Source organism: Protomyctophum bolini, assembly GCF_963924005.1.
Source record: "Protomyctophum bolini genome assembly, chromosome: 22".
Lineage (NCBI taxonomy): Eukaryota > Metazoa > Chordata > Actinopteri > Myctophiformes > Myctophidae > Protomyctophum > Protomyctophum bolini.
In genome coordinates this window covers 23,594,724-23,612,675 of record NC_137883.1, presented here as the reverse complement: position 1 = coordinate 23,612,675, position 17,952 = coordinate 23,594,724, and the positions used below count along the sequence as shown (strand labels likewise).

Sequence of the window (17,952 nt, the reverse complement as noted above, 5' to 3'; positions counted from 1 at the left end):
TCAGTACTTCTTGAACTCAACGTCATCAGGAGGGCTCACTTCCACCATTCTCTGGCCTATGTCCTTCCAGTTGGTGCTCAGGACCGTACCATGCGACTCCGTAAAGGACTTGTTCATGGCACGCTTGACCTCGTCAGAGCCGTCCGCGTAGATCTGCTGAAAGAGCTTGTTGAGTGCTGTGTCTCCCTCCAGCGTCTCCTGCTTCTCCTCCTCACGGATCTCCCCCACCAACCTGTCCCAGTCCTTGGCGCTGTGGGACGACAATGGATACTGGTCGGGAGCGCAGCGTCTGGCGGACTCCTCCCGTCCCGCCGCTCCTTCCAGCGTCTCCCACCTGGCCACTTCCGTCTTCCTCATCTTGAGCTCCACTTTCGTGGGGAGGATTCTAAAGGTGCTCCGTTGAGGTGTGATCTGGTGGAGGAGTTGCAGGTCGAGGCTGTAACTGTCGCCCGATGGCAGCTGCACCGTAGTGGACAGCGCTCTCTCCGAGAAGTCGACGCGGACCCCGTCCTTGGGTACATTCCTCACCATGAACGTTACAATGACTTGGGACTCTGTCTGGTACCAGTCGTATTTCACACGTGATGTCCCGCTGACCTCGCTGTTCTGGCTCTGCTGCTTCCCCATCATCTCCTCGCATCGTTTCATCCAAACCTCAAAGGAGTCGTTGGACGCGTCCAGCTGGCGCCCCTGGGTAAAGGATGTGTGCGCCGACTGGTAGCGGGTCAGGTGGTACTCGGCTAGTCCCCTCCGTATGAAGGCAGCAGGAAGGCTAGGGTTCAGCTGGAGGGCCTTCTGGGCATCGCCAACGGCACAGCTGTAGTTCTTCAGCAGTATGTGGGCGTAGGCTCGCTGGCAGAGCCACACAGCGCTGCCGGAGTCTCCATGCAAGGCCTTGTCGAGCTCCTCCAGGGCCTTCTGAGGGTCCTCGTCGATGAAAGCGTCGGGGAAACTTTGTTCGCTGGCCATGTATCTATTCTGTTTCAGGGAACAGGACCGTTGTTCTAGACGAGACCACCCACAGTGAGACGTTAAAACCGCGTCACAGAAACGGACCGTCAAAACACAGTGCGGCCACCGTTCAAACAAGGCTGGATGCAGAGCAAGTTGGGGCTTACGGAGAGCTACATGAATCACGTGTCACAACTCTCTCTTTCAATGGCTCAGGCCTGACGTCACACACAACTCTGACCCTTGTCTAGCAATGTCGATTTGCGCACACGTCCTTATGTGGGCGTGGGCACCCCCCAGAGCCACACGTCCTTATGTGGGCACCCCCAGAGCCACGTCCTTATGTGGGCACCCCCAGAGCCACGTCCTTATGTGGGCACCCCCAGAGCCACACGTCCTTATGTGGGCACCCCCAGAGCCACACGTCCTTATGTGGGCACCCCCAGAGCCACACGTCCTTATGTGGGCACCCCCCAGAGCCACACGTCCTTATGTGGGCACCCCCCAGAGCCACACGTCCTTATGTGGGCACCCCCAGAGCCACGTCCTTATGTGGGCACCCCCAGAGCCACGTCCTTATGTGGGCACCCCCAGAGCCACACGTCCTTATGTGGGCACCCCCCAGAGCCACACGTCCTTATGTGGGCACCCCCCAGAGCCACACGTCCTTATGTGGGCACCCCCAGAGCCACACGTCCTTATGTGGGCACCCCCAGAGCCACACGTCCTTATGTGGGCACCCCCAGAGCCACACGTCCTTATGTGGGCACCCCCAGAGCCACACGTCCTTATGTGGGCACCCCCAGAGCCACACGTCCTTATGTGGGCACCCCCAGAGCCACGTCCTTATGTGGGCACCCCCAGAGCCACACGTCCTTATGTGGGCACCCCCAGAGCCACACGTCCTTATGTGGGCACCCCCAGAGCCACACGTCCTTATGTGGGCACTGGGCACCCCCAGAGCCACACGTCCTTATGTGGGCACCCCCCAGAGCCACGTCCTTATGTGGGCACCCCCCAGAGCCACGTCCTTATGTGGGCACCCCCAGAGCCACACGTCCTTATGTGGGCACCCCCAGAGCCACACGTCCTTATGTGGGCACTGGGCACCCCCAGAGTCATCGAGTAAGACAGTTACGGCGACTGTGTTCACTTCATGGGGCCAGTCCAATGACTGCTCCTCCACATAGACTTCTATTGGCGAATAGGGACACCGGAAGTTTACAGAATGCATTGGAGTCTATGGGCTCGAGTACATGAACCACGTGACTGGGCTGTTTTTTTATGCCCCTTCAATGTCGCAACTCTGTCTATATACTCTGCCTAGGCGCTGGGACCCCAATATACAATGTAAAATGTGTTCATTTAATTCTGATATACAAATCTGGACCCGGACCTGACGAGAAACCGTGCTGCGCATATTAGTGACGGGAATTTGGAATATAATTATCGTTAATGGCTAGGGGTCACATAAAACACAGATTTGCAATGTCTTGCTTGTCTAAAGTGATGAGTAAAATAAATGTCTGTGCGAAAACAACAATGTCATTGAGAAGATTCAAAGCATTTATTGTGTGGGTTTTGTGTAAGTGACAAGTGAAAGACTTACTTTCTTGGCTTGGCATTTCTTTACAATAATTTCTCTACATTCATCTTCCACCAAGAGGAAAAAAAAGTAGTATGGCAAAGAAAACACAGTATATGAATTGTTTTTTGTAAAAGGTGTCTGTCTTCAGCTTACCATCAAGTGTCACCCACAAAATAGAGGAAAGTCAGATTTGTATCATGTGGTGCAGTATGTGATCACTGATCAGTAACTGTAGCTACGGCAAGGCACACTGAACATAATGTCGTTGCCATCAGGGCAGAAACCTGCACGTTTCTTTTTGTGTGCTTTTCGCAAATGAATGTCCTACTTCATCATATCCGCACAAAGGTAGTGGAAATAGCCGATCTACAATGCCCAACGAATCACATTGTGAGCTCATAGATGATCTATTTTCACAATCACTATTTGAATAAAAAAGTAACAGATTTGGACAAAAGGTTTCCACCCGACAGCGACGATGATATTCTAATTGGTCTCGTCTTTAACTGAGAACGCATCCCGTCACTGATATAACAATGACTGTAGCATAATGTGAATTAAGTTTGTTCCAAAACCAAAACCCGTTTCATAGACTGTCTCTGCAGAAATGTAAACCTCACTTTGGAAGACATTTCAGCACAACAAAACAATGTAATGCAAATGCTTCTGATAATTTGTTTAGGAACAGTTTCATTAAACCAATTAAGACGATTAAAGAATAAAATGTTAAAATGCTGGTGTTCATTACGGACTGTTGACAACACGCTTGTGGATGTAAGCAATATTTCACTTTGGGTGACATTTACATTCTGGCATACAGACCCCCACGAGTTAAGTCAGTTAACAGTCAAGTCAAAAGGGCAAATTTGCCGATTTTATACACAGATCCTATTTTAATTAAGTTGGACATAAGTGTTTTGATATGTTGAACGTGTTATAATCATACAGAATGTCAGTTCTTGCTGGACTACAATAAAATGACTAATTACCCAATACAGGTTTTTTTTTTGTGGTTTTAAATGCATAAAGAACTAAATAAATTCTAAACAAAAGCCAAACTAACAACCTCCAGTCACACCCCTCTCTTCCCTGGTACAGTGTGAATAAGGATTTGACAGTCTTAACAAGGTGATTGACATCAGCTGGAGGAGAAAGTGTGACTGTAACGACAGTCAAAAATATCTTTTTGTCCTCAACTTCATTACAATTTTGGGTGCAAGGTGGACCTTAAAGACCCACCATTGACATTGATCGGTCGTTTTGCAAAAGTAAGATTTTAAACAATATGATTCTTAGTGAATTTAAGATATAAATCCATTATAGAATTTGATTGGCAACATAGGAATTTTGTATACAACAAGAATGCTAAATAGGATGCATCATGCTACTCTATGTGAATCACAGTTTCCTAAAGTTAAAGCAGTTACAATCTGCCATATGCAAACTCCACAGTCCTAATAATTTAATTTCATAAACCTGCTTTAAACCGGGAAAGCATCCGTGTCATAACAGATGAGCTCGCTGCGATGATGCTCGCAGCGAGCTTGTAGATTTGCAATTTTCTTAACATTTTTTGAAAAACCTTGAAAGTGTGAGAACTACAGGTACTGAAAAAGAAGGCATTTGTAGAATCGGCCTAAGATCTTAAAGGGTTAAATTGGTCTCCAATAGACTAACTGCCCTGAATAAGAGTTTGGCACTTGGCTGAATTTCCACGCTTCAGAGTTGTAAAGTATTTGATAATCTATTAATGATATCCCACAAAATTTGAGAATCTTCTGACTTTTCTTCTGTAATCCTACTGGCCCGAAGCATTTATATCAGGACATTGCTCAGAAACCTTGTGAGGGGAGTAATGCAAAAATGTTGAAAGGTTTTGTCAAAGTGAAATATTGCACATTAAAAACATCTGACAAAAATATAGTTTACAAAAGCCATTTCCAGACATAAAAATACACAAATAGTGCACCACAAATGCACAGTAGTCACATTCCCATATTCTCAATGGCAGGACACCCAAACCCATTTCTGAACTGCAGCAGTTCCTGAAAAAATAGGAAAATGTCTTCAAGATTATCATAAAGATAATACTGAAATCGTTCAATTTGACCATCTAAAACACGTTCCGCCACTTTTTTCCCCCTTTTTTTCAGTTGTTTAGCAAGTAGCAACTCTAACTTTAAAAAGGTTCTATACAATTAAAGACCATTTTTGTAACCCAACGGACGCAGGGAAAGCACCTTAATCGGTTACAAAGGACAGCCTTCACATAGATATTAACTTTTTTATCCAATTACCACCGTAAGTGTTTCAGCAGCTTGCTCATTCAGTGTAAGGGAGAACCGACATCGGAGAAAGCCTGGATGTCATCCACACCGTCGAGGAGTAGAGAGAAGTCTCTAAAGAGACTCTTCAGAGTTCAGTCAGTTTGACTTCATCTCCTCCTTTTCTTTTAAAGAAAGTGCAACATAGTCTGTAATACGAGAGTAGCATCCGCCAGATGCCGAAAGTTATAGATAATAGTCTAGCTTGCTCTCTATCGTCTTGCAGCCTTTGACGGAGAAGACTCTCTCCGATTTAGGGAAGTAGACAAGATCTCTGGCCACCTTGTCGGCCACGTCTTGGTCTGGAATCAGTCCCTTGGCAGCCATCTCAGCCATAGTACAGAGGATAACATGTTTGTACTCCAGAGGGAGAAACGGTACGAAGAAATCCACCAGGTTCTTGTCTATCAAGTTGGTATGCCATAGCCCACCTACACCATGAGGTTGACAAATAAAACACAAAAAGGAACATTGAGAAAAAAGCTGTCAGGAATAATATTTTATTTAACCACCGTCTGTAATTCATCAACCAGTGTGCCCCAGGGGGTCTATAGTTGGTCCATTGCTTCTTCTTTTTTTACGTTCTTTTGGGGACTTGTTGAATAGTACCGTGGAAGAGTGATAGGAAACGGAGAAGAGACCGGGGAGTTACACGCAGCATAGGTGACAGGCCAAGACATCATACTGCATTAGAGACTAACCCAGGGTCACCTTCACTTAATGCAGCCTGGATGTCAATATCAGAATACTGATATAATATTGATTTCAGCTGTTACAATTCCAAACCTGCTTCAATTACTTCATGACTAGTATTAAATGACAGGGAAATATTATTGTCTTTTTGTGTCCAAACTCCAAAGTAGTTATGTTAACAGTTCATAAAGTTAACATAAGTATAACTAAATGCATTTGAAATTCAATAAAAAAAGGTTACTTTTCAGGTTTCCAATTCAAAAATAGCAAAAACAATTACATTACAATTTATGCTACATAATATGCACTGTGGCACTCTGGAGTTAACCTGACCAGCCAGATCCAAGAAGCTTGCTACACAAATTTGTTTTACCCAATACCGCCCCCATCTGGCAGAGTCAGGTTACTCTGGAGTGAGTGTGGAAATATATTGGCCATTGCCAAGTTGCCCACCCCTGGCCTAAACACTAGGGCTAGGTCAGCGGTGCCCCAGCCAGCCCAGGTCCCCTTACCTCCCTTTTTCCCCGCTATCTCTGCCAAAAATAGTTTGTCAATTATTACATGCCCAGAGAATAGCGATGCTAGGGTTCAAGTGGATAATAAAATCCAGTTTTAATGAGAATGTACCTATTGTACACACATTTTAGCACGGTATGAAAGCATAGTGTACTCACTTTGCTTGTTGTTGAACACAGCCAGAGAGAGAGTCGTTTCCAGGTCTTTCAGTTCAATCTCCTCTCGGTCTCGTCCTGCTCTCCAGAAATCCAGAGTTGTCTGTATGATGCTGTCCCCTCCAGCATTACTATTGAAAACAAAATAATTTAAAAAAATACATTAACTTTGTATCAAGACCTGCAGCACTCACACATTCAAGTAACTAATTAATAAGAGCACGATTATTATTTCACGATTTTGCTATTGGACTACTCTGGGCTGAATTAGAATAAACATAATGTAACATAATGTTACACAGTACACAGTGGATAAAGGAGGAATGATGGATACTGTGCAATGACTTCTGAAACATTATATTTCTTCTGGATTGTTTGCATAATTACAAAGACAATGTCTTGGTAAATGGTGATGGTAACCGGGCCAGACTTGAAAGATTGGTACTAGTACATGTATTATGACAGGATGAGAAAACAAATCCATATCCTGGAATTAAAGCTGAGGAAGACTTTCCCACTCTCTTAACCACTTAGATCGTGTATACTTGGTTGACTGCAGTCCCACAAGGGTCTATGCTTGGTCCCCACCATGTTTTCCCCTCAACACCAAATCTGTTATGGTATTTTTGTAGAATGTTCGCCTATTATGACATCGCCAGAATAGGGATGCTAGAGTTCATGTGGTTAATACCAAAATGAGGCATTTCAAAGACCATTGGAAGACCATTTTGGGTCTAGATGTGACAAATAAAGGGACCTTTAGTTAAACTAAGAAAAACCCACATGGCTAGCTCACACAGGTAGTCAAATCGCTGGTATCATTGTTGTAACGCCTTTCTTATAATATTTACATATTGTATTGTCATGGGTTTCTGCAGAACACAAAATTGGCATAAAAAGCTAGCTATTACTTTCATTCCAATTTAATTTGCATTTCCATCTCTCCAAGAACGAGACATGGTAAAAACATTTCCGGGGGTCCCCATCCAAAAACGTTGAGAACCCCTGGACTACACCACTGATCGAAACTGATTGAGTTGTGTCTTCACCTGAGGAAGATAAATATAGCTTTCCGATAGGAGACTCCATCCAGCTTATCATAGTAGTCCAGGAAGGGCTTGATGCTGTCAATGAGGCCAGGATGCATCTTGTCCATCTCATCAAAGATGAACATGGACTTCGGACAGTCTGTGACGTTGCCTCTGATCCACTGCTGTAACTGAGACTGGGGATAAAAAACAGACAAATACAGAACGATAAAAAAAACTATTCTGTGTAGTTAGAACCTTTGTTCCAAAACGGTGTGCCGTGAGACAAGCTGAGGTGTGCCTTTTCTGATTTTTGTGACAAACGTTACATTATTATTGCAATATAAACTATATAAAAATATATCCATTTAGAATATCAGTACTTTAATTTCGAGTGCACATCCCTGATCATGTTGTCATAGGTGAAGATATGTATATATTAATTCTGTTTTTTATTAATTATTTGCACAAATTCTTAAAAATTGGAAATAGCCGTTCTACAAGTTTACGTCCGAGCTTGTAAATCGGATATTGCTACTATGAATACAGACGTGCCTTGAGATTCCTTTGGCACAGAAAGTCTGAACCCCCCCCCCCCCCCCCCCCCGAGTTAGAATAACACAAATGTTGTGCCAGAGTAGTAACATTTTAACAAACAGGAGAGATTCTAGAGCTAGATGTCAGCTTACCTTGTAGCTGTCAATTTGATTTGCATGTGGGAAGTGAAGTTCAGCCGTGAAGATATGGACAAACTTGCTGTCCATGCCCTCTTTGTAGATGTTATCCGCTATGAGTTGGCTGACAAAGTTCTTCCCTGTCCCAGTCCAGCCGTGGAGAGAGAGGACCAGGGGCTTCTTGGGGTTGTTGTTGTTCATGAATCCAGACACAGCTTTCACGATGATGCGCGTCGCTATATGCTGCCCAAACAGCTTGCGCTCCAGGTCAGCCTCCAGACCTAATGAATGCAAAGTATACCATGATTAGAAATTGTGTTTGTGTGGTAATATATGCACTTATGCAGTGCACACCTCCAATTAGATATGCCATTTCAAGCCTCGCTGATCAGATACCGGTACTAATGCTTTGTCAAGGAACACAGGCCCCATTTTTCTTTTCATATTTTGAGTAACAATGGTCCACTTCGACCAGCCTGAGAGTCGTTACCGAAGACTTGCCGTCAAACACGTGATAGGTTGTATGCCCTCGGCCCAACCATTCGGTTACCGGGTCTGCCCACAGGCAGGCCCCAATTAGGAGAATCAAAATTAGTGTTGGGATCCGAAACCGGATTAATCGATTCCAACATAGAGGAACCGGAATCGGTCCCATCACATTTGGAACCACTGCCGGAACCGGTTTTAATCAGAGCTGGTGTGAACTTTATGGTTGCTATACAATAATGTCGCAGTCTGCCCCCTTTCATGACGACGCCAGGCCCAGGAAATAATTCCCAATGCATTTTTCCCATAGACATTTCAAAACGTATTTATTTAAAGACCTTATAAAGCGAACAAAGCCAACTCTTTTTTTCGGCCCGAAGAATTGTGTTTGTTGTCATGATTTGTTACGACAAGAGTTGGCTTTGTACAAGGCTTAAAAGGTCTTTAAATAAATACGTTTTTGAAATGTCTATGAGAAAAATGAACGGAGAATCACTTCCTGGGCCCTGGTAGGGGGCGGGACAGCGACGCTCTATACCGCTGGTTCTCAAACTTTCATTTAAAGAACCATCACAAATCTGAAAGTTTTTTTGTGGACACTACGGACCTTTAAGAGGGAATCGTTAAAGTCCTAAAGGGATCCTAACCCAGATCTAAGTGCACAGTCATGTATCTATTTGTAACCCTGTCTGTGTACACTCTAGGTTAGCTTAAATCAGTAAGTCTAATGTCCTATCCAGGATTTGAACCCAGGTATCCTGCATGGGAGATCAAACCTACCCACAAGAAATTCTGTGCAGGTGTAACATGTCTACGGTGGATTTTTATGAGACAAACGCTTTGCAGATTGAAAGAGGATAATTCAAGCTTGCCCATGCAGCTGAAATGTTGGTGAGTTTAACATTGTTTTACAAGCAGATCGGTCAATGAGGGTATTAGTGTTGCAAATTGCGGCTACAACACAACATGATCCACATTTCTCAATGGAAGACTGGGGGAGACCACATTCAATCCACTGCAGATCTACTACTTATTAGTGCATAAACATAATACTCTACCATACAGATGTACTAGTTACTTTACCAACATCCAGATCAGTTAAAACATAAAATAAATCCCAGATTTAACACTTGGGATTTGGCAGGTGTAGTGTTACAGTCAAGTGAAATGGGCCTACAGGCAAATAAACACTTTGGGAAGAAGTCAGTTTCTTCTTGCTAGTTAACTTTTAACTCCTTCTCACCACCACACTGTGCGCGCGCACAAACACACACAGACACATATCCTCACCCGTTGCATTCAAAGCTATCCATCTTTTATCACAACTTTCATGTAAATAGCTGAAGATGGTGCGTCCTGCCAGGGCGGTCAGTGCAGCCGCTGCCGCTGTGAACGGCTCCATGGCGTTCACTACACTCACACTCGTGATCGTGATGGAGATCAAAAACACTTTATACGTTGCTGTGTTCATGGTCAAATATTACGACGACGATTGAAATTAAATATTACAATGCAAAGCTTAATCCGTGTTAGTTATGGTGGGGAACAGATCCTTGCCAGCAAGAAAGAGCGGAGCGCGTACATCCTGGTACATCCCCTCAACGTCATAAAAACGCGACATTTCACAGTTATACATAAGGTTAGATTAAAGACTAAAATGTTTGGAGATATTATTCAATGTTTGAGGGGAAACACTGTGAAATGGCATCCACGTGGGTCGTACAAGTACAACGACTTGTAACTGCATAACACAACACTATTAATAATTAATTCATTATACACCACATCGGGTGCAAAATGCCGTTCGAATAAAGTTTTGTTCACGATTTTGAGAGTGTAACGTTCAAGAACGCAACCAGCAGCGTATCGTCAACATAAGAACCAAAACGTACATAGTGTTCATTATTTGTAGTCCTAAATTGAGGGTCCATTTGGTTACCTTTGGTACACTACAGTCATGTGCGTCACGCAGGCACACGCAATAGTTAGTTAGATTCATGACCACACATTTGGAAACAAGCCCTATATAGCTTTTTGTGTTAGTATGCTTTTAGCAATAATTGTAAAATCGTACATCTGTACTCATTTACAAACTGATAATATTCAATCTATCAAAATACATACTACTACCACTAATAATAATAACCGTTAAACCTGTATGATCTGGCCTGGGGTTGTTTTCAACCAAACAAATGTGTTGAATTTGTCCAACCGTTATATGTAATATTATGATGACTGACTGACCGTCATCAGACATTACCTGATCTGTTCATGGAGATCCACTCGGGTTTGCAACACTCGCTGAAGTAATTGAATATGTTGGGGTTGGTGGCCAAGAAGCTGGTGAGGTAGGCTGCCATGCCCAGCGCTATGCTGGTGCTGATGGGCTCCAACGCCGCCGCGGCATGCTGCTGATGCAGGGTCATGTTGACCAGCAACAACAACACCACCACCAGTGGAGGCTTCATTTCACAATGATATAACTCACTAAAACTGTTGCAAAACTCCCCACTGACTGCGTGTCAGCTTGGTCCAAAAAATAAAACAAACAACACGAACAGAACGGCGAGCGAACCAGGAAGGAAGCCGTTTTGAAATCAACGGAACGCTGCCTGGGTTATTGTGTTGCCAGAGAAGCACAAAAGAAGCGACTAACTATATACCTGTATTAGCACTTTGAAAATGTATTTGAAAACCATTTCCAATTCATTAATGTTATTAATTTTGTATTCTGTACTTTATTATTTGTAGATAGATGTGTTATATTATCTATCTACATATCTGCAATTGTAGATCTGCTATTTTCAACAACAAAAAACCCTTGGAGGAAAAAAAGTTAAATATTTTTAATATGTTTTTTGAAAGATTTCAAACAACACAAATCTGGTAGGGGGTCCCTGATACAAGCAGATGTGGGTCCGTGGACACATTCTATTAATTTGGGGGTCCATGTCAAGGACCTTGACATGAAAATGTTTGGGAACTGCATGGGTTAAAAACATTAGGAAACAAGCCAAAACTCCCCAAATATTAAGCAACTACATCTACACTACTAGTAGTAGCCTACTACACTAAACTTTATTTTTAGTGACTTTAGTGACTAAAGCATTAGAAAGCATTAGAAACAAGCATTGAAACAAGCTCCAAAAAAAACAGAACCCCACAACTACCAATAATAATTTACAAGCTACTTCATTACGCGGACATGGCAACCCTGTAAAGGGGGGTGTGTTCAACAAACCAAACGAGAGAACTAAAACAACTACAATAAAGTGCCGTTAATATTATGATCATGAACCGTTACTACGGTTACTTTACCCGATCTGTTAAAGGAGATCCAGTCCGCTTTGCAGCCTTCCCTATTCAGATGAAAGATGTGGTTGGCCAGGTAGCCGAAGGCTGCCACGCTCCCGGCGATGCCCAGGCTAATGCTGACGGGCTCCAGGAACGCCGCGGTCGTGTTGATGTTGTTGGCCAGTAACAGCAGCGTTAACATCAGTGAAGCAGCTGCTGGCTGCTGCTTTAATAATATGTGAGGCTGCATTTCTTCACCATCGACCGAAGACTCGGAGTCGTCGTCCACCGTCTTCTTCAAATCTCCCTTAAAATAAAACCTTCAATCGTTATGTTTAAATCGAAAACACAATCAGCAGCGACGCAACGATCCAGGAAGCGGATCGAAACTGTGACTAGTCTTGTCTGCAGAGCACGGCACGCCTCTCTCGTTGTGGGGAAAATCAAAAACGTTGTGAATGATCCGGGTCTAGAGCCCACCCTACTGTATCCGGTGGTTTGCACGCACACACACATGCAATCACAGTTTCCGTATCCGCCCTTATCCGAGTTTTGTATGCAAGCCACGATGACGCCATCCATCCATCGTCCAAAGTTGAACACATGTCAACCTACCTGGCTGACATTTAATAATTTATTGCCCGTCGCTTTATCACAGTGATAAACAGTCACATGTTTTATTGATGATGAAAGTATGGCCTGGGCGTTGAGGTTGTGCCAGGTCAGACTGTCCCCATACAATATGTGTCTTAATTGACAGTGTGTTGTTAAAATGTTTCAATGATTGCATTGATTGGGATCCTGCTGACAAATGTAGGGCCTATTAATTTGGGGTTCTTCTTTGACATGATGTTTGGAAGCCATTGATTCAAACAACATTTGGAAGCAAGCCCAAGACGAAAAAACAACCCGCAAGTTGCAACTACCAACAAGCGACTTTACAGGAAAAACAAGCCCAAAGTTGCTTAATATGATTTCACAGTAATAACAGGATTACAGGAATGTACTTTTAATAGTATTTGGAAATAGGTTGGCAACCTCAATAGAACATTTCTAAACAGCTGTTAATTGTTTTGCCTTTTGAGTTTCTCTATTAAAATGCAGTATAGTCCAAACACCTGTTGAGGGCAGTAGAGAGACATGTGGTTGTCAGGATCAGGGGACATGCAGTGACATGTCAAAATAGCCAATCTACAAGTTGCTTTGTCTCGGGTGGGGGAGGGGGTTCTAAAATAATATATGCAATGATTGATTGATTAATCGATTGATTGAATACGTATTATCTGTAAACAGCACAAGGTACAGTCAGATATTTGGGCTAAAATGATTTAAGACAAAAAAAGTTCATGGGGATTTGTTTCCATTGTGGTCCTTTGTATTCAATTAATCAACATCGCATATAAATAGTACCAATAAAATACAATATAATCAACAAATATAAAATATGTACAAAGGTTTTCTATGTGAAAAGTGAGTTTACCTTCCTTGTGGTCTCTGATGGATTGTCAGGCCTGTTTTCAAGTTTTGATTCTATCTTTGATTGTGCTTTCAAAAAATAAACCTTGTGAGTGAGTGTGGAGAAATCTACATAAACACAGTTGAAGGCCTACTGATGTTTTCAGCAAAGTAGGCATGTTGACAATGGTATGGCCCATTGAAGTGGACATTAAAAAGGATATTTGGAACAGGGAAAGGGAATTCTCTGCTTTGAAACTTCTAATCCAATACAATGACCTCTTGCACTCATGTCCTGTTTATGCATTTTAGACAGAAAGGGTCAAATGGTTTATAGTTATATTTAAATATGAGGTCATGCTCTCGTTTCTCTCCGTATCAATAATATTTGCCCCATCCATGAACCCCCTGGCATTCATCTTTTACTTTGATGTCATCTCTTCTGATTAAGCACTTCTATTTTGAGATAGACGAGTTTATGGAAACCAAATGTTTCCCCATGCATTTTATGTTTCACTTGCTCTTTGTAGCTTCTTCTCATGTCAGGTTTTAACATAACGCATAGCCTCGCGAGTCCCGAGCCAGGCTCTGTTTCACTCTAGCATACACAGTTACACACGCAGGCTGCCGCTGTGTTGGGGAATGGAGATGGTCCAACCAAGAACAGGCTTGAACCAGTGGTCTAAGAATTTGGAAGTATAGCCTATTCAGATTTTGTTTTACTTTTAAGTAGCCTAACAATAGCAATACTACAAAGTAGAAGACGTAGCTGCTACAAGTAAAAGTCCTGTATTGTAGGCAAAAGTATTCCAAATAGTATATAAAATATACCAAACGTAAATAGGACTAATGGAAACAAGCCCTTTTTGGCTTTTTTGTGTTATCCTTTTAGAAAATATTAATAATAAAATCTGGTATAATTGCTTAATGTATTGTGTAATAATAATCTAAATCTAGAAAATATTTTACAATTTACAATAAATGTGCCTCTGAGATGTAGTGGAGGAGAAGTAGGAGAGAAGTGGAGGAGAAGTATAGGCTGCATCTCAATGGCACAGAAGAAGCAGCTCCAAACCTCCCAAAACAAACTAATTTGACTTATTCTAGGCCTGGGACCAATGACCCACCTATGGCATCTGGATATCATTGGCTGGCTCCGGGTAGAAGACAGAGTCAAACAATTGAAAATGGGTCTGACATTCAAAATTCTTTGAAACCCCTGCACCACTTCGAAACACCCCCATTCCGAACACCCGCCACTCCGACAAAGTCTAGTCGAAATGGCGAGGTCTATCGAACAGGGGTTTAAACCCCACCATTCTGATGAATATAGTGTAGCGGTGCGTTGTCATTAACATGCAGCTATGCCCTCCATGCCCTCAGTGCCCACTTACTTGAGTAACTTGACTGATTACTTAAAAAAAGTGAGCGACACCCACAGCCACAAAACTAGAGGTAGCATAAACAATGATCTGGTGCCACCCAGATCTTTTTTACCCAAAAAATATGGGTAAATTCACCTTCCGCAGTACTGCTATTCAGGTGTGGAATGCCCTGCCCTGCCGCCCGACATCAGCGATATGACATATGATATATGTAACATCATTGTGAAGCACAGTATTGAAAATAATCTTTTTCAACCTGGCATCCCTATATTTTGGCCACATTATTTGACACATTATGACCATCATATATTTGTGCTATTTGTCATATCAAGTGGTTAACATGTCTGAAAAACACAAGTGCGTGCGTGCGTATGTGTGGTCTCAACCTTTGTGAGATATAAGAAGGAAAAAAGTTTGGGAACCACTGCATTGACCATTGAGTATTAATCTCAGAAGAATGTGTAATAATAAAAGAGTAGTAATTTAAGTCAGGTGAGTTTAAACACAAGATAGAGCTATAGCTCATACCTTTTGCATACTAGAAGTAATAAACTTGTGCTGTAAAAGAAGAAAAAAACAACAAATTGGGGATTTTTTAACGTGTTCTTCTATGACAGATGTACAGTATATAAATTAGCTTCAGTCAGGTGATGTACGTTTTTAGATCATTCAGCTATGCTGATCGACTCAAGCTTATAGCTCGGAGTCAGACCAGAGATTCACAACCGAGATGAAACCATTTAGCTGAATTTATTCTCCATATCCGCGCCGTGTTGTGAGCTTGTACATCTGCTGTTTTCTGCGCACAGCACCGTCGTAGGACGAAGCATAAATTAAGCATTAAAGGGTTTCGTTTCGGCGCAAATCTTTGGTCTGAAGTTACGCCTCAGGAAGATGGGCATAAATCTGCCATCTATAAGCTGCCTCCAGAGGAGAATACACAAACAAAGGATCTGTATGTTCTGCTGTTTCTGTATTATTATTTTTTCTCCCTCACTTTCAGGGGTGGTGTGGCTTTCCTGACACGCTGAGGGGTCAAATGGTGTTCATTATGTTTCAGGATCAGGGCCCTTCCTTAGGGTCTTTGCTGTGGCCCATGGGGGTGGGGAAAGGGCACAGGGGTGTGTGTGTGTGTGTGTGTGTGTGTGTGTGTGTGTGTGTGTGTGTGTGTGTGTGTGTGTGCGCGCGCGCGCGTGTGTGCGTGTGTGTGTGTGCGTGCGAGCGTGCTTGAATCAGTTCTGACTTCAAAATGTCTTCACAAGCATGAGAAATTGACATTGTGAGGACCATTTCCTGATCCTCACAAGAGAAATTGTTGTTTAATGGTTAAAAAAAATAATATTTAGAGTTAAGATTACAAAAAGAGTTAGGTTTAAGGATTAGACATTTAGAGATTAGGTTCAGGGTGTTGGAATTAGAGTTTTGCCTGATTTATACTTAGTTGTGCTTTAGTGCCGTGCGCCGAAAATAGTTGTTGTGAGCTTGTAGCTATTTTCAGCTTTAGACTTTGGGTTGAAAATGGTGCGAAATTCCAAAAATGTAATTCACAAAATCACCATCCTAGTGAGTATAGTAATACAAACCTGTGCACGCACACGTGTGTGCGTGCGTTTGCTGAGGGAGGGTGTGTGTGTGTGGGGGTAATGAGGCCGTGGCCCCTGATGAAGCCCAGGCCCTTACAGGCAGAGATAAGTCAGGGGCAAAGAGGGATTTGAGTTTCCTTTGATAGTGCAAAAGCTGTAAAAAGAAGCAGCTCCGTGGACAGGCTGAAAGCTGAGAGGTTACATCCCAACACACACTCTGGGCTCCATTTTCGTCACCGCTAAATCCCTTATTCCCTAAACTTCTTTGCCTTTTTTTTTTTTTTACTATTTAGCAAAACATTTTTGAATAGTTAAAATGGCCAGTCAGAAAAAAAGGTCATTAGCTCTTGATGAGATGGGAAAGCGCCTCGTAGAGTTGAATTAATTTTTCCGTGAGTGAGAATTGTATTTGTTTTATAAAGGGAGATTTCCTCTTTTCTCTGAAAAAGTGTTCATATAAAAGCATTTGCATTTGCATGTGCATCTTTTTACATACAAAGCGAAATTATTTATTCACCATCCATCCATGGCATATTGATGAGGAAAGGAAAGGAAAGGTACTATGTTTACCCAGGGTAACTGGACTAAGCTCAAGAACTTGTTTACAGCCAGGCCCTGCTCATAGAACATTTCATGTTAGAGGTTCAATGCCTTGTCCAAGGGCACTTCAGAATCAGCGGTGGTAATTTTAACGTGCCGGTCCGGGGATACGAACTAGCGACCGATATCAAGACCGCTCCACAAACCGTTCGGCCACCGCTGCGGCTGTGCGACAACAGCAATATAATATACACAACATAATACTGGAGTTTAATGAAATAAAAAGAACAAGAAGTCAGATACCATAAAAACATAGAAATAAGGTTAAATAGTACTGGCAAATTGATCCACACTCTAATCCTAAAAGGAACATTAGCAGCGAAAGAACATTATGAGAAATGAGGATGTTCAGAAGTGGGGGGAGCGGGAGATAATTTAGTTGCCAACAGATATACAGGTATCTTGAAATCTGAAGGTTAGGGGTTCGAACCCCGGCTCCTCCTGGCTACACGTCAAAGTGCCCTTGAGCAACACGTCCGGCGACAACCTAGGTTTATAGTCCAGCCTGACAGCGTGTCGCCGCTTCGAATCCCGACCTTTGCTGCGTGCCACTCCCCATTTCCTGTCATTCTATTCATGTACACTATCAAATGAAGGCAGAAATAACTTTAAAGAAAAGAGTGTCCTAGATCTAGACTTCTAGAGCAAGACACTGAACCCCTAACTGGTTCGGATCAGATATAAAAAAAAGATGCCTCATTGGCCGCTGCAGTTCGTTGGAGCCATGTGTGTTGACGGGAGGGCGGAACATTTTACACTCTGGGGCGGAAGTGCGCAGAAGACATACTACGCCACGCTGCCACTCAAGTGACTACTGGCCAATCGCAGCGCATCTTGTCCAGGACTTGTCAGACCCGAACATCTGTTCTGTGATGTACACGAAAGCTTCCACCAACGTGGAAGCTTGGCCTCTCTTGAGAGCATTCACCCCAGAGCCGGAAGACCACCAAAATTTGGTGGTCCAATCCGGAAATGCGCCCAAAAAGGCAGAAATAGACGGTCCTTCCGGGTGCTTCAAAACGCCACTGAGCAACTTCCATGCTATTTTAGAAAAATCATGAAAATGTGTGCAAATCTTTGAATATATATGATATATTATATGATTTTTCTGAAAACTGTTCGGATTTAGAAGACATTTGTAGAATCGGCCTCAGGTCTTAATGGGTTAACGCATTTTGAGTGTACAAATGCAGCCAAATCTAGTTCTATTTTGTACACTC

At 42.9% G+C, this 17,952-nt stretch overlaps 2 protein-coding genes across 4 annotated transcripts; both read right to left on the bottom strand.

Moving 5' to 3' along the window:
* LOC308310033 (protein SGT1 homolog) lies at window positions 1-969 on the bottom strand (the record flags this gene model as incomplete). Its single annotated transcript, XM_080756067.1, has 1 exon — window positions 1-969. One exon carries the CDS (start codon window positions 967-969, stop codon window positions 1-3), a length of 969 nt encoding a protein of 322 aa, XP_080612193.1.
* A 1,535-nt stretch (window positions 970-2,504) lies between these two features.
* Window positions 2,505-12,275, bottom strand: tor1 (torsin family 1). 3 transcript variants are annotated; one of them, XM_080755779.1, is made up of 5 exons: window positions 11,734-12,275; window positions 7,945-8,210; window positions 7,277-7,452; window positions 6,231-6,358; window positions 2,505-5,294 (listed from the first exon to the last, which is right to left on the bottom strand). In XM_080755779.1, the coding sequence occupies exons 1-5, from the start codon at window positions 11,957-11,959 to the stop codon at window positions 5,050-5,052; spliced, it is 1,041 nt and encodes a 346-aa protein (XP_080611905.1). In that variant the 5' UTR covers window positions 11,960-12,275; the 3' UTR covers window positions 2,505-5,049. The 3 variants fall into 3 exon arrangements, with proteins under 3 accessions (XP_080611905.1, XP_080611906.1, XP_080611907.1); XM_080755780.1 differs by lacking the exon at window positions 11,734-12,275 and adding an exon at window positions 10,676-11,018; XM_080755781.1 differs by lacking the exon at window positions 11,734-12,275 and adding an exon at window positions 9,706-9,980.
* Window positions 12,276-17,952: the final 5,677 nt, after the last annotated feature.